Source organism: Alosa alosa, chromosome 16 (genome assembly GCF_017589495.1).
Source record: "Alosa alosa isolate M-15738 ecotype Scorff River chromosome 16, AALO_Geno_1.1, whole genome shotgun sequence".
NCBI classification, from domain to species: Eukaryota; Metazoa; Chordata; class Actinopteri; order Clupeiformes; family Clupeidae; genus Alosa; species Alosa alosa.
In genome coordinates this window covers 19,279,357-19,302,464 of record NC_063204.1, presented here as the reverse complement: position 1 = coordinate 19,302,464, position 23,108 = coordinate 19,279,357, and the positions used below count along the sequence as shown (strand labels likewise).

At 40.4% G+C, this 23,108-nt stretch overlaps 1 protein-coding gene across 1 annotated transcript in view; it reads right to left on the bottom strand.

Moving 5' to 3' along the window:
- Nucleotides 1–18,536, bottom strand: part of vipr2 (vasoactive intestinal peptide receptor 2) — a 29,018-nt gene extending 10,482 nt beyond the window's left edge. The window contains exons 1-4 of the mRNA XM_048267043.1: nt 18,255–18,536; nt 14,065–14,167; nt 5,598–5,705; nt 3,433–3,524 (exon numbers count right to left, since the gene is read on the bottom strand). Coding sequence (XP_048123000.1) covers nt 3,433–3,524; nt 5,598–5,705; nt 14,065–14,167; nt 18,255–18,296 — 345 coding nt within the window. The 5' untranslated portion in view covers nt 18,297–18,536. The remainder of the gene's footprint in view (nt 1–3,432; nt 3,525–5,597; nt 5,706–14,064; nt 14,168–18,254) is intronic.
- Between the last annotated feature and the right edge of the window lie 4,572 nt (nt 18,537–23,108).

The window sequence follows — 23,108 nt, the reverse complement described above, 5'->3', positions numbered from 1 at the left end:
CCTTCAGGAAATTGCTCAAATGTTTCATTTCCCCCCGCACACAGGTATGGAATGAAAAAACAACTGGCTGCCAGCTCTTTTGCAGATGAACATCAGAAAGTAACCTGGCGATGGTCCCAAAGTGGAGGCAGTGTTGTCTCTCTGTGATTAAGAGGTGAAGAGGCCACATGCTTATTAACCCATTTCTCTCTCCTAAAAACAACTCAGACCTCATTCCTATCCCTCTGTGGGACTGTTTGGTGGTCCACACCAAAAAAGCACCGAAGCACCCACAGAAGTAGGTTTGAAAGTTTGTCTGTGTGTGTGTATGTGTATGTGTGTGTGTGTGTGTGTGTGTGTGTGTGTGTGTCTGTGTCTGTGAGTGTGCCTGTGTGTGGAGGATATTTGAAAGTGACATCATATGATTCAGAATGTCAATATATACAGCAAGAAACATCCCCTGCCATACCTCACTCTCTCATATAACTGACAAAGTCAAACTACATCTATACAGGAACACAACCATAAAGTTCTGTTGCAGAAAAAAATGGGACAAACTTTGCTCCTGTGTTATCAGCTTCTTGTCAGACAGGCCTCAGGCGGTGAAAATTGGGCACTGCAATCACCCTCAATACCAGTGCTCCCCAAGGATGTATAATGAGTCCCCTGCTTTACTCTCTATACACTCATGATTGCACAGCTATACACAGCTCCAAACATTGTAAAGCTTGCGGACGATACAGTGGTCATAGGACTCATCTCCAACAACAATGAGACTCTCTGTATGACGTTGAGGTACTGATATCTTAGTGTAAGGAAAACAGCCTAGAACTGAATGTCTCTGAAGCCAAGCAATTACTGGTAGACTTCAGATGGGAGAAGCAGAGTACTACATTATACTCCACGGGAGATCTATTGTGACCCAGTAGAGAGAGTGGGCAGCTTCAGATACCTTGGTGTAACCATCTCTGAGGATCTTTTTGAGGATTTTCAAGGATCACACATCTCCAACCAACTGAAGCAAAAGCAAGACCAGCGTCTGTATCACGTCAGAAGGCTGAAGAAATTCAGAATATCCACAGAGCTGCAGAAGACCTTTTAGTCTGCTACGATAGAGTCTGTTTTTTCTGGGAACATAACAACTTGGTATGGAAATAGCAACTCTCAGGATAAAAGGGCCCTGCACAGAGTGATAAAATGTGCTGAGAGCATTGTCAGGACTAAACTACCTGGGTTACATGACGTTTTCCCCTGGCGTTGCCAGTCAAGGGCAAAGAAAATCAAAGAAAAGGACTGTCATTATCCTGCCTCCAGTCCCTCAAAGCCAGAACTGAAAGATTAAGAAGGAGCTTCTTTCCCCAAGCCACATGAATGCATAACTGTCCCAGCACTTTTCCTTTTTTTATAAACCCCTTAAAACATTTACTCATTTTTTTTTTACTTATTTATTTTTCCCCCCTGCTTTTTGTTACTGTGCAAATATGCAATTGACAAATAAATGCATTGAATCTCTTGAACTTTTACAAAGATATCGTAAACATGCTAATTAGCCTACCAACCATTTCATTCGAAAATTCTAAAACAACGATTTTTTTAATACTTCAAAATAACATTTGATAACATTTTTCAGTAGCCATTGGTGTGTAGATTTGAACAAAATCTAGTTTGGTTACTGGGGCTTTTACTGGCTGAAATATCCGATTTTGTTTACCACGCTCAGAGTTTAGTACTGGGCTGGTGGGTGCCTATTCCCAACCTTTCTCACTAAATAGGTCAAACACCTGTGATGTTAGGACAACAGTAGCAGGTACTGTATGCTCTAATATCCCTCATGGAAGTTTGAAGGCTACGATGAAAAGGGTAGTGGCTGAAATGACGAGCACAATTTGTTTCCACGCTACAGATCACCAATCTATACATTCTTGACATAGCATATGCTAATCTAGCCATTCCCCGATTTGACTTCTGCTAACAATGCCACTGACCCCGTTTGACTTATGCTAATGCAGTCACTGGTTGACTTCTGTGAGAGAAGAGTGATCAAATCAGTTCTCTGTTGGTGGAGACTAATCTTTTCATGCGATTAGAAATAACACAAGTCCATCATGTGTGTTAAGATCAAAGTGCTTAGGATGCAGAGAATCTCATTCATTTTCTGCCCAAACACATGCACGCACACACACACCACCACCACCTCATAGGCACACATGGGTGTTTTCCCAGGTTCAGAGTTCAGATGTTCAGAGGTGTTTTCTGACTCTATAATATATCACTTATAAAAAGCATGCACCTCCATGCCAGTCTAGTGGCAGGGGTTTATGCCTCGGTGACTTCATGGCAGCATGGCCAAAACCCACCAGAGGATGAAACTTCTAATTTCATGGCCAAATGACATTTTTTGCCTAAAACTTGCGAATGCTGTAAGATAATCCACTGAAGTAGAGAACCTCTAAAAGTTAGAAGGGAGAATTTGAAACTTTGCAACTTTAGTCATTATTGGAAAAGTTCTTTCATTTAGGGCTCAGCAGTTTTTTTTCTGCCTCCATGTCTGCAGGAAAAACTCACTTTTTTTTTACTGATTGTCCTTGTAACTCGAATTGCTCGCCTCATTGTTTTTCCTGCAGACACTGCGAGAGCCGGAGAGCCGAAGTCAAGACCCTTCTCACAGATGGAAGGCCTCCAAAAGGATCCCAATATTTAATGTGAGATCATTATCCCTGCATCGCATCTCTCCCCACCTCGTTATCCTTGTTTTCTCTCTCTTGTTCGCCCTCCCACTTTCTGTCTTCTTTCACCCATTCTCTCTGCTGCCCTCAAATAAACATGCACACACATACAGTGCATGCACACACACACACATACACAAATACACAAACGTGCAGACATAAAACACACACACACACACACACACAGACACACACACACACACACACAGACACACACGCACACTGACATCTGGAGAGAGACATAAGTTAAACATTTCCGTTGAACCCTCATGCCCCACCTCCCACCACAACCGCCACTCCACATGTTCTGTTTCTCCCACTCTCCATCTCTCTCAAATGACAAACACCCCCACTCTAGAGCCAGCCGTGCAGATAGTGGCCCAGACCCAGCGTTCCCCAGCCCAGGGGCCCATCTGGCAGGCTGAGGCTAGAGGATGGAGGCGCTGTGTGTCAGACAGACACCTGAGGCTCCGGTCGGAGCACGTGATTCACACCCATGACACACGAGATCACGAAGACAGGCCAGCCGTCACCACATCTATTCGTCCAAATCCCCTCCAGTCACTCTTGGTCTGTAACTTTAACGGACCACAAGACAAGCTCCCAGACAAGCCATACCTTTCTGTTCTTCAGTGCCTGGCCCTGTTCTCACAGAACAAACATGAAGCTAGGGGCTGAATTTGGATGCAAGGATTAGATGTATGATGTAATGTACCTGGGCTTTTACCTTGTTGGATCGTGGCTTGTCCCAGCAAACACTGTGGATGCCGGGGTAGACTTCTGACCATCCATCAGAAGAACAGTTCCTGCTGATGTTTCCTTAGATACATAGAAACGACACACACACAGACACAAGGTAAAGCAAGGATGTGAGTAACTTCTACAAGTTTTTCGAAAAAACTTTTACAACAAATTGATATCTGTGTAATAACCATAGGCCTAGAGAGACACAGTTGAAGGCCAACTTATCTTACAGTCCAACTTCTCTTACAATGGTGAATTCAAGATTTTGCTCATTTGGCTGTTAAAATAACATAAGTCTTGAACTACATGCGTTTACAGGCAGTTTCCACACTGCTCCCAACTACATGTCCCAGTGCAAAAGAAAAGAAAGAATTAGAAATAATTGTCATGCTTCGCTAAGCCATCCTCCGATGAAACGCATAAACTCCCATGTATATTTCAGGGACAAGGGCTAATAGAGCTGAATCTTTAATGGTTGTGGCTTTTCCTGCTCTTCTAGGACCACCAATATTCTACATTCATCACGCGGGAGACAAAACAGCATAGAGGACTCAGAAGCTGAGCAGCTTCAAAAGGACATGAGAAAGGGAAGAGCCAACATGTACTCTCTCTCCATCTCTCTCTCTCTCACACACACACACATACACACACACGCACGCACGCACACACTCTCTCTCTTGCTCTCTTTCTCTCAAACAGAAATGTTCCCATGCACCTCAAAGACATACATACTACATACTATGTACAATCATATCACACTGATGAAATAATTTTCAACTACTTCACATGCAATCTGAATAGGGGTCCTGATGACTAACAACAGGTAAGCCTAAGGGAAGCTAGGTGCTATCTATTATCATCACATCTGCCTGCTGATCCAACACACATTAGCCCAGACATAATCTGAAACAGCATGGTGCTATCTTGATGAAAGCGCTGTCATTGATGCTTCGAGTGATTTGTGTTGTGGCAACAGAGTTGCTTTCTGTCGCCGTGGCAATGCAAGGACTGGCAGGCCTGCTCCGTCTTATCAGCCAGAACTCTTCCTATGTGAAGTGACACGGGCTGCCAGACAGGCCGTCCCTGTTTGTCTCCAGAGGCCACTGCACTTAGCACACAGGTGGAGATTGTGTCTCATATTTGAGGCATTCTGAGAAAGAGCTGAGAGAAAATGTTTGAGGCAGATATCACTTCCCACATAGCTATGGCTCGACTTTACGAGTAACTGCCAAGCATGTCCTAGAGTACTACTGAAACTCGATAACAAAATATTACATTACAGTACAGTACAGTACAGTACAAACTGCCAGTATGATCTGTTGTTGTAGCTGTTCACATGGCAACAACTTCAACTGCATTATCTTAATTGATACATTAGGTAAGTAGTCGGTCCAGATGTTGTTTGCTAATTGGCCTAATTAACACTTGACTCTTCCAACAGGATGTGAGCCCGCTCAGCATGAGCAGGTCAGGAGATATAAATAGAAAGGATGGGGGGAGGATGGGGAGAGGGGTGGGCAGGGGGGCGCAGGGGAGTAGAGGGGGGAATGGTGCAGTGGTTTGGATAGTTGGCTTGTGCTCACGGGTCAGTGAGCATAGTATAGGAGAAGGGATGAGTTGTGATTCAGCCAAGTCTCTCATTCCACCCCTCACACATTGCCCATAGCCCATATACCCCAAAGACAGCAAATAGTGGTACTCAAAATAGAATGGTGATATTCTAAAGGTCAAACATGAATGATGAATAACACTGCAATATTCAACAGAAACAAATGCACACTCATGCACATTTATGATGGCATTCCTTTGGCATCTCATGGAAAAATATTATATAAATGTATTTGTTCAAACAGTCATCAATTTGACTTTGTCTGTTCTAAGTACCTTATAATAATAGCATTGATAATTAACAATGAGGCTGTGCATTCTGATAAAGATTTATGAGACAAAATGACAGCAAAGATTTATCCTCCAAATCCATATATGGAATTCAAACGCTGTGCGAGGTCAGCATGTGGCGGGCTTTGATTTGAAAAAGCTCTGAGGTCCATTCCTCACATCACTCGATGACGACTTTATCAGCAGCAGGGAGGTTTAAGAGGAGAGACAGAGAGAGAATGCAAAGAAGGACGGGGCGGGAGTGTGTACCGTTTGTGCCGAACAGGTTCCTGAGCACCTCTGGGCAGGTGATGGTGACCACTTCGTTGACCTGCGCGTGCTGCCAGCACGAGATGTTATCCCACATGCCCCGGCAACCTGAAGGAGAGCTCAGCCCACAGGGACAAACAATCAAACAACAGCATGGCCATTACAGTTCTAATCCACTGAATTAAACCTCATGGTTCCTGTAAAACATGCAATGAAATCATCAACATTTCTCAATAGATAGATAGATAGATAGATAGATAGATAGATAGATAGATAGATCCCCAAGGGAAAATTCAAGGTCTCAGTAGCATACAGACATCACACACAACATGCACAACAGCAGAAAAAGTAATATAAGTATATAAATATAAAAAACTCACTGCACAATAGAGACAGTAGAAGATAAAACAATTAGCCAGTTTTGGAAGTATGCAAAAGCAGCAACTTGTGTTATGAAAATATGTGCAGGACATACTGTATTCACAAACACACTTTAAAATGGAAAGACAAGCCCTCACTTTGGCAACAATATCGCCAGGCTCTGCCAACTGAGCTATTGTTGATGTTTGTAAGTTTTGTATGCTTTTTGGGTAGTTACTTTGCTGGTTTCAAGGCCTGTGCACACCGCCAACGACTGTAACTATAACTGTAACTATAACTGAAAAAAATACAATTTAAATAGCACTCTAGCTAATAAGAACCACAGCACACACATCGTAACAACAACAACATGAAGAATTATATTGTTGGGGGTCACGGTCAGCGTGATTTTGTGAACGAGAGAAACACTGAAAGCCAATTAGAATCCAACAAATATTTGATATCACATTAATGAACATGAAGAATTTTCCTGAAAGGCTTTTCTTATCATTGGTCAGAATGGATGCTCATATCATAGTTACAGTAGTCTTCATAGTTATAGTTAGCAGTGTAGATGGGCCTTTGGACCAGTACTATAAACTATGTGCCAAACAGAGGACCTTTCACTCTACTTTAATCAAGCAGAGTCGATTACAACAGGTTAGAGCAGGACACCTAACCAATGCAACCAACACTGTTTAATAGGCAGCACTGCTCTCAGGGACCCACTACGGATACACTGTCCAGCCCAAAGGTCATTTCACCTGAAGCAAGCAGCTGGACACCTTTAATTGCCATACACCTGGTGAACCTCCTCAGCCTCTGTCATCCTGGGAATAGGCCTGGAAAGAGCTTGCCTTATTACAAAATGTACAGTACTGTATACGGTATATGGATGGACACTACCATGCTACTCTTCGATACCTTTTTAGTTTTTTTGTGTAACCTTTTGTGCAACAAATTTTAGAGGAATTATTTTAGAGGACAACTTAGACTTTTAAGAAGTCAAAAACAAGTAGCAAAAAAACATGGCAACGGTATAAATTCCCATCATGTTGAATTACATTTTCATGCCTGTGGAGGATATATTCGTCATTCATTAACTCACAAACTCACCACCTACTTTTAAATAAATGGTCTGAGTGGTTTCGGTGCTGTGCTCCAAACCACCAAACACAGGATCACTCTCGGCAGGATTTGAATGACCTATTCAACAGTGTACTTAGCGCTGGTGCCCATTCTCCATCATGGGAAACTAGCAACTGTCATAAGGTCACAGATAACCCTGGGTGATAAGGCCTTCATTCATTAACAGATGGGAGGAAATTAGTTGAGCACATCTGGTGAATGACAACAACAATCTCTCCTACTTCTAAAGAAATCTGTTAAAGGTGACCATTTTTCTTTTAGGTAGCCTATTTTTTCTGTGTATATTAAGAATACATCTGTTATATCTCATCTAAATGTACACTGGGATCTGAGCGCTCATAAAGGGCATAGACACAAAACAGCTGCCTTGCAGTAATGTCACACACTGTCATGGGACGTACACACAATACAACATAAAGATAAATCTATCGCACACTTGGACACACTTGTGTGTCTAGATGAATCCTGAATATCCTGTGTGTCTAGATGAATTCAAAATAATCCTGAATAGATAAATATACATGCACAGCATTGGGCAGTGTTTAAAGCCTAATCTAAGACTGTTTGACAACCTTATCATCAAGCAGCCGAAATGTTGACGTACAAAACCAGAATCTCCTGGGAGTCTATCCGATTTAAACACACGTGATCCACTCCAGGGTAGATGTTCTGTGGCAAACACACATGTTTTAGTGCTTTTCTTTTCAGTTGTATGAGACACAACAGCTGTAAGTCTTCTCTTGAGCACTCCTCTTAGACTGAAGATGGCACAGAAACTAACCCACGCATGCAAGCCATTCTCTTCATTGTTACAAGCTTAGGACAAACACTTCTTTAGATGGGATAAACAAATTACTTATCAGAGACTAGTCCTAGGTTTACAACATTCTCCCAAGGGGATGCAACAAACACACACATACACACACTCACAATGAGTCATTGCCTACTCGAGACTTTAGTGGTCTACAAAATATTTGGTTGTTTCTCTATTTTCAAACCAAATAAGGATTTACATGTCAATCAGCCATGGGCCACACAGACATCCAATGCAGTGACATTCTTTGTACTGGAGCTGCACAGCTTTTGTGTGTTGCATTTTGCATCACAAGGACACTCAAGGGACTGCACTCGAGAGAAGAGTCTTGACCTTAGTTCAGTACAGAAGCCGTCGCTTTATTGTGAACACTCACTTTTATCTTGATCCTCAAAGAGCACACATCACTTGTTTTGAATCAATGAGAGCACAGTCATTGAGAAAAAGCAAGGCCAATCGAAATATATAACAGTCCTGGAGTTGACAATTGTACAAGCTATTGTCTAACATTATTTTAGTAAATTAAGACATGACAAAGCTGTGGAGTATGTGCAACAGTCCACTGTCTGTGTGAGTTATTTTCCAGCATATTGGCTCAGAGTTTAATGATTAACCACATAGCAAGTTTTTGCCTGAAATTGCACTGTCACTGTCAGACTATTTACAAGGGCATGGTTCGATACATAGATAGATAGATACTTTATTGATCCTCAAGGGGAAATTCAAGGTTCCCACCTTCCCACCCTACCATCAAATGTTGGACCTCTATAGAAAGCTGAGAACCTCTAGTTTTCGTAGGAAACAGTCAACATAACTGTGTGATGTACTCACACAGAGTTACAGAGGCTAGAATATAGTTTTTTCTTTCTGCCGGATTACAAGCATCTCTGAACTGACCACATTTCAGCCCTCTGGGTCACTTGATATCCCTTAGAAACACAACTGAACCCTAGCACCAGGTCTTGTGAGGCTGTGTGCAAAAGTAGATCAATATAGAATGAAAATATGAGTGCTTTAGACCATTATTTGCCAAGGTATGTTCATGCGTTTTGTAAAATGCCTATGGAAACTCCCCATAGGACTTTTTGTTATCCAAAATGCATACTGACACTCAAATGCTTACTGCACATGAACCACTTTGTGTAGAAGCATAATCCTGGTCTCAAATGAAAGGTAACACTTTGAGGTTTCTTGTGGACTATAGATTGTATGTCAGGTGTTCTGATATAGACTGACTACACAAAATATGGAATAATTACAAAAAAAGTATCTATTATTGCATTTAATTTGTTGGTTCAATGAGTGTGTATAAGATAAACTATACATCTGTACAACTAATATTGGATAATACAACATGAAGATTCAATTTCTATGGATTCTTGTGAATATTTCAGTACCCAATCTGTTGCATCTACTTATGGTGCTGCAGCTACACTGCAGCCAGAAGTCAGGGTAGCACCAAAAGCGGAGGAGGGGGAGGGGGGCATTTTGGATCAAATTTAATTGAGACATAATAAAATTAATCTGAAAATGTAAAGCACTATACAGATTGTACATAAAAATAGTATTTTAGTAATAGATTGTACTATACAGAAAGTACAAAAAAAAGTTGTCATTTTTGGATTCCCAAGAGCCAAAGCTTTGAAATGGTGTATAACATTACTATGCTACATAGCAATATGGTGCATACAATTGATTTAGAATGTTGGGGGGAGGTGGGGGAGGGGGGTAACCGTCCTGCCGGCGGGTCATGAGGGTTAAACTGTTGATTAATACACACACATAAGCTTTGACTCAAAATGAAATGGGACTCTTCTTTTGGGCTTTGAAAAGACTGTCAGCTGTGCTTTTAAATTCTCTTTGTTTCTGTTGTCCGGATGACCACATCAGTCTTTGTGGAGCTGCTCTTCTTAAAAGGAAATTCCGGTTTTTAGCACTTTAAGGCCCTTTTCTGGTTTGTTTTGGATGAACTAGAGTGGTGGACACCGAAATTTTGACTTTTTCTTACTCGTTTTGATTCGCCTTTGACTGTCCTGTCTGCCAACAGGCATACTGTAGGCTACTCAAACATGTCCTAAAACAACCCTTAACATTAGTTTCAAAACTGTGCAACTCACCGAAAGTGGTTCGTTGACTATTAAAACAAATATATCGGGCGCAATGTATGATTTCCAGCCGTCTTATTTGCTAGGCCTATTGTGGAACTATTTATTCAGACACCTCACAACCGTGTATAAACTTCCGCTCAATATTTGAACCTGAAGCATAGACAGTGGCGCAGTAATATCAACGTGCAATAAGTCTTCCAACAGAAATCAATAGGATTTTACAAAATGGCAAATAAAACATGACAGAAACTGTATTTCGCTACGCTACTTGTTTTGGAACATCCACAAACACCACTAACAACTCGGTGAGTTGCACAGTTTTGAAAACGAACGTTAAGGGTTGTTTTAGGACATGTTTGAGTAGCCTACTACAGTATGCCTGTTGACAGCCACCCTGAGCAGTCAAAGGCGATTCAAAATGAGTCAGAAAGGTCGAGACAGGACGAATCGTGAAAAAATGTCGGTGTCCACCACTCTAGTTCATCCAAAATATACCAGAAATTTGACTCAAAGTGCTAAATACCGAAATTTTCCTTTAATGTTCACATTATATTTTCAGCATTCACTTGTTCAATTTCTCAAGGTTTCATTCCATGTGTTATTCTCTGGATGGTAGTGAAATAATCATGTTTCTCTTGAATGTTCTGTTGAACATTTTGAATGAATTTATCCAACAGAATCATGTAAGTGAAGGGCCTAGGCCAGTGGTTCTCAGAGTGGGGTCCGTAAGCCATAGCCAAAGGGTCCACAAAATGATTTGCTTTAAATGATAAAGTTAAGGTTTATCATTTTAAAAATTCATATCTACAGATGATGCCTCTTTTCACCCATAAAACAAGCAAATTGTGTCTATTTGCTCCTACCCATTAACATTTAACTTGAAAAAACTTCACTCAGGTCATGAAGAACCATTCCTACTGCTGCTTTGCTTGGCTTATTTGTCAGCTAGCTAGCTGATAATTGTGTAGAAATCTTTGAGTCAGTCCATGTCGAGAAGTGATGCAAAATCCAATATATTGACAAGTTACGTAATAGTGATAGTAAGATCAAGTTACACACCTGCCAGAATAGTGGACCTGGCCACAACTTTAAAGAGTACAAATGGCAGGCTTAATTGTTACGGTTATGAGGGGATCCTCAGAAAATGTTTCTCCCCCAAAAGGACCTGCTACCAGCACTTCCTTGTGTACCATGATATAATCAAGCAGCTATCAGTGTTACCAAAAGTTTTCAAAAGTGTATGTTAATGTTAGTTATTCTTAGACACCAGTAGAATTTTGGCACTGGTTTTATCTTATGTTTTGAGATGAGCCATGATTTGTGATTTGCTTCCATGAGTATGTTAGGTACTGGCTAAATCTCATTAATTCTCACTCCCTAGTTCTAAGCCCTGAACCCAAATTAACTAAACTTAACAGACATCTGCAGATAAATGATTCAGTTTGAGGCTGTAAGAGTAAGAATTGGACAGCACCTGTGACATATTGTTAAGTTGGCAACACCAAAAACACATTGCAAACACATTCCATTTTACAGCACCTATCAACTGATGTTTTTTACTGAAGCTTCAAGCGTTCCCCTATGGGTACCCTGTGTTTTATATACAAGAAAAGTAGGAGAGAGGCCGCACTATGCATACATACTCTTTTATTTGCACATACGCTGTTCAGTGCTTTCAGGCACACCAAACGCTGCGTATGTGCAAATAAAAGAGTATGTATGCATAGTGTGGCCTCTCTCCTACTTTTCTTGTATGTATAACTATCCAGGCCAGCACCTTAAAGTTTAGAAATAGACAAATTGAGTGAAGCCTGCTCCTATCCTCACTGACTACCCTGTGTTTTATGTCACAACGTTATGAATTGTTGGTAATTCCCTTCGGTAAAGTCTGCATAAATGCCAACTTTAAGGAAAGGGCTCAGAAAGTCAGCGATCGAGCCCTCATGCACTTCACAATGTTACAGTGGGACAGCCTTAAGCCCTCACGAATTTACTGGGAACGAGCATCAAAGTCTGCTAGTCTTTGACTTTGAAGAAATCGACTGGGCCTTTGAGATATCAGTGGAATCAGAAGTTCCATGTCACTTGATTCCTACAATGAATGCTTCTGTATACTGTGGCACAACTTATTCAGAATGTGTTATTTCTTATCAATTATAAGTTATTAAGAAGCAGTGACGGCACTGCAATATCCATTCTAACTTCTAATTAGCCTACCTATTCCCAGTAAAAAGCTCAAGCTGTATAACACAGTATTGTTAGTTTAATTTCAACTATTTAATTGGAATTGCTCAAATTGTGCTTTCAAGGCATTAACCATTTTGTAAACCGAAAGAGAAATGCTACATTGATTTAATACCTTTATTTGCAACCAATGTCCACATTGCAATTAAGTAAATCCATTGGGTTATTTTTTCAGTGCATTCAGCTATGATGGCCTGTTTGGAGATCAAGTACAAATTTTTCTTTGAGCATTCCTCCTCTAATTCATTCGGTCAGGGTGGCGAGAGTTTACACTTAGAGTGAGCCTACCACTTTCACCCAAGAATCCAGCTTTGATGAATTTCATATCTCTGGTACATATCTACATAATTACTCACTTATTTGAGGATATACCAAATACCAAAACTTAACATACACAAGAGCAGAGCCGGACAGTAACAGAGTACATTTACTTGAGTACAGTACTTAAGTACAATTTTGAGGGATCTGTACTTTACTCGAGTATCATTTTTGGGGAGTACTCATGACTTTACTCAAGTACATTTGAGAGGCAAATATTGTACTCTTTACTCCACTACATTTCCATTCATAACCGTGAGTGCCCATTACTACTTCTAAAAAAAAGGAAAAAAGACAAATCTCAGAAACCCTCAATTTGTTGTTTCCCTCTCAAACATGATTGGATTGTGCAGGCACCACTGATTGGGACAGCCTATCAGCAATCACCTTCAGCTTTCCGCCAAAGTCAACTCAATGGTCAGAAGTTAATGGTAGTTTTCGCTTCAAGTGTTTCAATTACAAAATAGTATTTTGTATTTGATATACATATTTTAAATACATGTATTAGAAATACTGCCCATCCCTGGCAACATGGTAAAAAGATGAAAATGACTTGATTTTACTTTCAATTCCTTTTACATTCTCCAAGGTATTACCATTAACATTTTTCATAACTCCATGTAGGACGTTTCTGTACATAAATAAATGTAAGTAATGCAATATTTAGAAAATGTAGGCTACTCTTGTACTCTTGATACTCAAGTACTTTTAAAAACAAGTACTTCAGTACTTTTACTTAAGTAGACATCTGACTGTTGTACTTTTACTTGTACTTGAGTAAAATTTAGCAAAGGGTATCTGTACTTTTACTTAAGTAATGAAGCTGTGTACTCTGTCCGCCTCTGCACAAGAGTGCAAAGTAAAAACTTTGCTTAGGTTTGTGAGCAAAGTTGTCGCTGTCAAATAATACATTTCATATCCTTTAATCATTATTCAAATCATCATTCTCACAATCTAAGCCATAGATTTCATTGTTTTTATTGATTTTCAATCACCCAAAATGAAAGTCAAGACAAATTTAAGGTGCAGTAAAACCTCTTGGACACACTCTGTGCATTTCAATTATCTCTGAGTCAGAATAGCAATCTATTTTATTCTGGGTGAGAAAAAAGAAACATAATTTGAAGAGACAAATTGGTGTCATGAAGACAAATTGTCCTCCCCAAATTGATCTCTTGAAAATAGGCCTCTAAATCGTAATACAATGACAAACAGGCATCTTCTGAATGAGACACAAAAAGAAAACAGAGTGAGGGGGTATGCAAACTGAATGGCAATATACTCATTACTTGTTTTCCATAAACTTCTGTTGACAAACTACACAATGAGTCCAATGTGTGTCTTTTGAAATTACAATGTCAATAGTTTATACCATACTATATACTAGTACCAACTATATACCATAAACATGAAATAATTAAGTCAGTGCATATCTGTTTGTTAGCAAGTTGCTTTGATGTTTGTCGGTGCTCACCTTGGAAATTGAGAGGTAGCTGCTCCCCCAGTCTTCCAATGCATGCTTTCCCTGCTCTCTGTATTTCAGACATGAAGTGACACATTGGATGCTTCCCATTCACCTGCAACAGAAAAGGTAAAATGTCAATGTCACATGTTACCCACTGAATTTCTACTCACAGTGTTCACAGTGTTTATGACTTTTGCCCTTTTTGACGCAGGTCTCTGGGGGGGGACAACTTAGGTAAGTTCTCTAGTCTCCACATGTGGTGCCACTCTGGTTGCAGAACTGAACTCAGAGTCAATGCGAAGGATTGAGAGTGACAGTGTCTGCCGCAGATATGCAGTGATCAAAGCAGCAATGCTGGCTGACTAAGACCCAGAAGAGGTTTCTGTGACTTTTATGGGATATGTTATATGTCATGGCATGCAAGGAAAAGGACATTGCAAAGCGGCTTGAATGAGAGTGACTCTGCTTAGTTGAGAATTACAGTACTGTTTGTACAGTAGAATGTGAACTGAACTGCAAGTGTGACACATTTGTTTGTGGAGGGAGGGTAGACTCAAAACATATTTTATCCATATTCAAATATGTATATTTTGACAGTCAAATGAAGTGATACAACGGACACCATATTCTGTACTGTGTGAGTGTGTGTGTGCACATGCTTTTGTGTGTGCATATCCATGTATCAGTGTGTGTGTGTGTGTGTGTATTTGTGTGTTAGTGTGCGGGTGCATGCGTCTCTTTCTTTCTGTAGCCCTTCAGCACATGGTTCTCCTACAGTAACAAACACAAGAATGCCCAGTAAACCCTTCCAGTCCTCCCTTCCCCCCCCCCCCCCCCCGCCCCCCCTCCAGACATGAGCAGCGGCAGCCCATTACATGTACAACAACTGACATAAAGACAAACAGCCACAGTCCTGCCCTCTCTTGTTTGAGGTCAGCTTTTGACTTTTGAAATCACTGTGACTTTGTCTTTGCCTCTTTGGGTGAGAAGAAGTGGAGACACGTCTCCCTGGTGCCTCTGCCAGCTCTCGTTTGTTTTGATTGCGTCTTGGCATTTATTCCACAAATTTCCATTTCCTCTGCCCCTGCTCGAATCACACGGTCTGCACAGCGCTGCGCGGCAAATTATAATAATAACTTTCGCAGTTTTCGCTATTCCTCAATTAAAGGAAGCCCTTCATTACTGATCTTTTTTTCATCTAGGCCTAATTAGGATTAGACAATGATCTTTGAAAGAACTCCTCTTGTAAGTGTCATGTTCTCCAATTTGATCAAGTGTGTAATGGTGTATGAGAGGTCCATTTTAATTTTTGTGTACATGTTGTCCCTAAATGTCCTAAATGAGAGCTCTCAATTAAGATGTCTTTGGAGATTACCTTCAACTCCTCACACCGGTCTCAAGGTTAATCCACTGCCTGTCCTCCCTCATAGCTCTTAACACACACATCCTGAGTGTCCGCTTACCCCCAAATCTAGTTTCAAACACAAACTTCACAGTCAACTTAACAAACGACTTCACAGTCTTGCATTTACAGAACAGAACCCTTTGGATCCTCTACTGTAGGTGCCCAGTTGAACTAGTGAAGTAGTGGTTCTTGAGAGCTTCTCTACGTCAGCTGAAAGAGGCAATCCATCCTCAAGTTGTGCTGGATCTACCTATTTCATTCTAAATGTGGCTCTTAAAGGCTCAAAATTGGATATGGTGTGAGAGTGGGGATGAAGTTCAGATGTCTTAGTGTTTCCAGAGTGAAAACATGAGAAAGGGAGTAGTTGCCAAAATTCTCCAGACTGAATCCGCTGAAGTGCGAGCTTGACTAGGATTGAAATACTCTTTCCCAGTTGCTGCAGGTTAGCTGAAATAGAAGCCATTAACTGCTGTGCTGTACAGCTCATCTGACAATGGTGAAAGTCATATATTTTGTTGATTATAGTATTTCACAAAACTCTGCTGGCTTGTGAACAAAAGCTACAAAAACTCCAGACAAAAAAGTCCATCTGTGATGTGTCCTCTCTATCTTCCCATAACCACACAAAAAGTGCAGCCACAAAATCCATCTGCTTTCTACAGACTAACCTGTTCCTGAGAGACATTTTCAAAAAGCCCATAACCCAATAAGAGAGAAAAAAGATGGAGAAACAGATAAACTATATTCCAGAGCAAACTGCCCAGATGAAAAGCACCAAACACAAAAAGAGATCCTTTAAAGATAGCTTTCTAAGCACTCCTTTGCATTACTTACTTAACAGCATGTCAAACAGTACCAAAATGAAACAGGAAGGTTAATACATAGGCTTAGATGGAGTTCTGACCACTATTTAATTCACATGACATCTGGTACTTGTTTCATTTCTTGGTTTTTTTTTTAGCACTGCATCAAACAGTGTGTGCCAATTAGCAGTCCATGACCTCCAGAATCCTGCTCCACCTCAAGAGGCAAGGATACTGCTAAAGTCTTATTAAAATGGCGGTATCAGAGATTGGGTTCTAAGACTCTGAGGCAAGAGATCTCCGGGGAGTCCTTGATGAGGTTTGTTTGTGTTAGGTTGCTGCAGATGAGAATTTGCTGAGGATTCTCTTGCCAAGCACAGTAGGTAGGACAAGTGGGTTGGGTATTTCTCATTACCAAAACAGCCACGCAGGCTCAAAATGAATCCCCTTCCCACCCCTACTGTAAACAGCTCCATGAGACGTTCGTACCATTATGCATCATGAAGTATGATGACGATAAAGGTCGGCTGATGGCAGATGGGTATTTTATTGGATGGAAGTAGAGAGCTCATGTAATTTTGCGATGATTCTGTAAAGATTGACTGGGTATTACATTTTATTTTCTTAAACTGGTAGTGCGTTTAAAAATAATTAAGCACAGCAGACGGCTACTCAGACATGATGTAGTTACTCTTGTTGCTTTTGATGGGGATCCCATCACAACACATCTTATGGGTAAGAGGGGAGGTTTTGATCCAGGGATAGAAAACACAATTTTAAGGTATTTATGAGTCTGCTGTTAAAACAGGCAACATGCAGATGGGATTGTATCATGCATAGTTGTTTATGGTGGATTACTCTCTGGGATTCCACTGCAATATGTGTGGTGTGGTGTTGTAGTTACTGTGCGACTGGGAGCAGAACAAAGAGACAGAGAAAGAATAATTTAACCCCCAGACACCTCTCAACTGATAAACCACTGCATTCAGAAAATACTCTATTATAGGCATGAAAAGTTATTGAATACTCATTTAAAGAAAACTTTAGACAGGGTTACAGTATGTTCCACTACGAGATTAAATAATTCCTGAAGATGAACTTTATCTGATTATGTTTTTCAACAATACAGGCCAGAAGGGACTACTCGAGACCAGTCAGTTTAGGGTTTTACACACAGACAAGAATGTGTATGCTGCACATACTTGGGTTAGAATATATTGGGAACCCAGTGTAACCACCCTGCATCTACATGCAAAAATGAAAATGTTCCATAGTCATTTGTCAACTGATCGGAAAATGAACAAAACAAAACATCTAGTAGGTTACTACAAATAGCCATACTCTTGGGATATGAATCTGATTGTAATAATCGTATGCTTTCCTGACTTTCTCCAGAACAAGTCTAAAGTCTTACTGGACTGTCACAACACGTTGACCCTGAGAAGGTCTAGTATGGTATCCGACGGGTGGGACGTCCCTCCGGCCGAACACCTGGGCACCCCACTCGCCAGATGCTCAGTTCTCCAAAAACAAACGAATGCAAGTCGTGATCAATCGCGCTACAGGACTCAACTACACTGCTCGTTTATACATTCTATGAAGTCTCTTTCCACACTCGATCAACTCTATTTTGAATATAGATGTATGTAGTATTGCTTGACCCGAACTTTAAAAACGCGTTCAGTTGTGAAAGTCCATTTGCGCCTCCCGTAAACGCACACCCACACACATCACATTGTTAACTCAAACCTTAGTTTAACGACCATAACATTCTGAACAGCACAAAATCATATCTAATTCTGATCATATTTTACTATAAACTGACCAAATTCAATTCAGTTTGAAATTGCTCAGTTTCAGTTTATTTATGCACTACTGTCTACGTGCTACTAGGCTATAATCCAAACACATGTAGCCACAGTTGATAACTAATTAAATAATATCACGATGTCCTGAAAGTCCACACAGAGTTATTTGAGGTATTTACTCACCATGGAAAACATCCAAAGTGTTAACAACACCGAAAGAGGCATCTTTATCTTTCGTCGAACCCAGAGCCCTCCAAAAAGTCATAGATATCCAAGTAGACAAAATACGACTTCCAGTTATGGGGCTACTTCATGTTGGTCTCTATCACTCCCGAGTATACGAGGGGGGAAAACGATTCAGAACATTAAACTGTAGGGGGAAGATTTCTAAGTGCGTCGCAAGGAAACGAGTGTCTTTCAGATGGAAGGTAGCCTAATCCCAGCGCAGTCTCTGGTTTATCTCCTCCCGCTCAATCGTCAATCGCTCTTATGCTGTGCACGTCAGTTTGGCACCCTTTTTTTTTTTTTTTTTTTAACTATTAACATTTAAATCGTGACAGATACAATTTATAGACACTTTTATATGCGCATTAATTTGATTTGTATATTAGCCTTATCTTTTCATACTTTCTCCCTGGAAGCGATGTTTTGCTGTTGACGCCCTTAACACAATGTATTAGTCTACAAATTGTTATAATTTGTGTCTTAATTGTCCATTTAATCATATAATCATGATCTAATGTAATAATCTAATCTAATCTAATGTGTCGTGGGTCTCGAAATCTCGATTCGTCTGGCATGAAAATGACTTCAGAGACCTTTCAATCCTCGCTAAAAATGTAAGTGCCGCTGAAGGCGGGATATCAGTGCTCATTTCCTTCAAATTCCTTCCAATTACTAAAGCCGTGGAGAAACAGATAGACTATTGCTAGGGGAAATTATGGGATCTGAAACTTTTGTTCTGAAACTGGCTGACACTGACATGCTGCATTATGCAATCATGGTGGCCCCGAGGTTTGACTACAAATCACTCCTCAGCAATACTGACTGATATTCTGCAATCTAGTTTAGCCTACTCCACCTGCTCAGTACACTGCCAGCATGAAAACGTTTACTGTCATGGGATGGACATCACCATGTTATCTGTGATTAAATATGCCAGGTCAGATAGATCGGATTTTGTGTTGTTTTTCTCAGAAATGAGAAAATAAGTGTGTGTGTGTGTGTGTGTGTGTGTGTGTGCATAGTTCGAATTACAGGGGGTACTGGGGGGTACTATACCCCCTAATGAAGACCCAGTACCCCCCAAAGAGACAGAAATATTAGTTTTGGGGGGGTCAGATCATTTTTCTGATATTGTGAAAAAATATCATTACAGTTACAATACAAGTTAACTCCTATTTTCACTGGAGGAACATTTTTAAGCACCGTGGCGCTAGAAGTAACGGACATAGAGAACAACTTCAACTTCTCAAGGAAGTGTCAACGGTGAATGACAAAACGCTAGGTAAATTCCTCCAGTAGGCTAAATTCGGTTTGCTGCTGACATGCATGGGTAAATGTAAGTTGCTAGCAAATGTCTTGCTTGTTGAAAATGTGTTATTTTACAACCTTCATTTATTAACGTGTTTTGTTCTTTCATAGCTCATGTCACATCTTCATACATTGAATTACCAGTTTTCAGTAATGCACTTCAAGCATAATACTTATAGGCCTACAATACAATTTACACCTTTTACACACATAGGCCTACATAACATATTCTATGTCAGATTTGGACAGGTCTAGAAATACAGTGCTAAATAACGTAAATACAATGTCTGGAAGAAGTGTAGGCCTATCTGTGTTTGTGCATGTGTATGTGACTCATTTGTAGGATACTGTAGTGTTGATGATAACCAGCTTGTTCTGACATAGGTTATTGGACTCTATTGGACTGTTATCGCTCTATAGTTCTTCTGTGGTAGTAGCCTATGGTTTTTCATAGTGTGCTCCTAAATCACATTAAAGATTGCTCAGGTTTCACATATCTCCAAGTAATTGTGTTGATTTGACACTGACTACCATAGACTATAATGGAACATAATGGAACATATTTCATGAAATAGGCAATAGGCTTTTTGTAAAGGTATTACTTTTAATAGTAATTAGAATGGTATTTCAGTGCACTTAACTTCTAACTTTTGGGAGTTGATCAAAACAGTTCTCTTTTGGATATATAATTACAATGAGATATTCTGTAGCCTACTGATTATCAGTTTGTTGCATGTTTAGACCTTGTATGTGTGTTGCACAACACATGTTGCACTTGCCGATCACGGTGGGAATTGATATGGTAGTGGACCATGATGGTCATAGAAGAAGTGAAGGAGCAGTACTCCCCAATTATGGTGGGGTAATTCACACTCTGTGTGTGTGTGTGTGTGTTATGACAGAAACAATGTCAGCCTCAGAGGTCCTGGAAAGAACAAAATATGTTATGTACAACCATGGGCCTAGGCCTCCTAGTCACTTACATTTTCTTAAAAGCTATTAAAAACTCAATTTAAGTATGAAAATGCAAGTCATGACATGTCAATGACATGTGCATAAGATAAGAGAAAGGCTCTACTATGGTTGATATTCCATTCGTATGCACAAGCTTGCTTGCAGTGAACACTGTGATTGGTTGATGAGCAACAGGTCTGTGCTGATGAGAGAGCATGCACTAAATGACGAGGCTACCACAGAAACAAAGAAGACTACAAGCAGATGCACTACCAATTGACAGAGTAGGCTACTTTCACACTGTTTTTAAATGGCATCTTTATGATAACACCTACTATCTGGCACACAACTTCACTGTCTCTCACTTGAGAAGACCACAAACTCTATTCTTTTCTTGGATTTTGAAATAAGTATGGTGTTATTTGATAATATGGCTATTTTAGGTCATGTTCATGAAGAAGGTAATCTATCCATTATTGTAGCTAAGCATAGCATAGTGGCCGGAATGATATTCATTTCAAATCAAGAAGTCATATTATCCCCTTCTTCCCAGTTCTATCTTTATTTAGGTTACTTTTTTCAGTCAGTCTCTGATAGGCTGTGGTTTATACAGTACAGGCTCCGTGAATTAAGGTGTCAATATATCAGGCAGAAAGCAAGGTTATAGCTTAAATTAGTTTAGTCGATTATTCTTTGACAAGTAAAACATTCCATGCCATGTTTGAATTTGAACTTGTGAGCACTGTTGCATCTTGAAAAGATATGCATATTGTAAGTTACGTGCAGGTGTAAACGGCAAACTACAAAATGAACGGATTCCGTTATTAGTTGAACTTGTTGACATATTTAATGATCAAATTATAACATTAGGAGGAAGCAAAGAAGTTAGAGTGTTACGTGAGGTTAAGTGAGATCTGTTGATTGTCTGTGTCTCATGGTCAATGTGTGATGCTTGATATCCCTGCACTCATAGAACAGTTTGTGTCTCTGTGAACCTCACAGATAAAAACAATGCATTCAGAGCACAAAAGTTTAATTATCGGATTTTGTTTTGTTCTTGTCAGAAATTCCCACACCCACAGCCCACTGTAAATGTGTGACAATGTGTGTGGATTAGTTATAACAAAGAATTTCAACCTAATCAAGCCACAGAGTGTCTGGAAACAACAAACCCTGTTATACCGGTTTTCCAAGCTTGTATATAAATGTTGACTGTTTACTTAGGCCTGTAGAATTTATTTTAGTTAACAAAAGTATAGTTTGTGATTACATCTGTAAGTGATTATTTTGGACAGCTGTGAGTGACAAGCTATTGTAGTATAACAAACATAACATTATTTATGTTTTTATATGATGGGGGGGGGGGTATGTCCCCCTGAGCACAGTTGAATATTGGGGGGGGGGGGGGGGTATGTCCCCCTCAAAGTATATTATGATTATGGCCTTGGTTCATGGCAGTCAGTCAGTTGGCATGTGCCTTCTGACATCAGCTTGCAACATGCAGTGTTTGTCAGATGACTATAGACTACCTGCAAGTGAAGGTCATACACTACCTGAAATGCTGATGCTTTTAAGACGCTTTTTAGTCAATGCTCTTTTAGTCGATCCACACGTGGTGGTTCTGGTAAAGTCCCTAATTCCTTTACTGGGATACTAAGTACAGAAAATCATATAGCTCTAGCCTGTGACAGGGCTTTGGTCAATACCATTTTACATCAGGGTCCCTTGTTATGCCCGAACATTGGCTGGTCTCATGATGAGGTAAGCTGAACAACACATGGCAGGTGGGACCTGCTCTTCTGGTGTCAATGACTTTCTGCAACAGCATGATTTGTATAGACCCTTTCAAGAGAGTTCCATTATCAGCATCATAGTTGGCCCCACAAGACTTCCTTTTTAACATTCCATATGTTATCTTAATGCAGAGGATGTAGATTGGAAACAAAATAGAACGTTCAAGCATTGTTTTTGTTTTTACTGTTGAAAGGGTCTATACATCCTCGCCCCTCTCCACATATCTGTGACTGGGCATCTGGTGGATGATATGGATCCATCTGACTCATGCACAGTGTGTTCTAATCAGTGTCTTGCAGCAAACAAAATACATTGTTGCATGACTAGAGATATTTATTGCTCTGTGGTCAGTCACCAGTGACACGTCTTCAGTGCCTTTAATCTTTACATAGAGGAGTTTTGGGGATGTTATCCTCCCCGAGGATGCTGCATTGCCAGTCATCACTGTGGCAGTCAAGGTCCATTACAGGTCAATGGCGCAACACAATAAAATATCAATGGTATAGTGCAGACATCAGACAGACAGAGGATTGGAAGCTGGCCCTTTAATCATGCAGGCTTTTGAAGGAGTCTGTCACAGCTGCCTGTTTTGGCTTGCAAACAGCATTCTCTTCCCTCTCCTCAGAATCATTCATCCGCTTTCCTCTGCTGCTGTTGCCGAGCGCAAAATTATACTCGGGGTGTCAGAATCAGCTCCAGTCTACTTCAGTCAGGGCTGCACGGAGAGAGGCACAACCATGTGGATAAGCGTAAGCC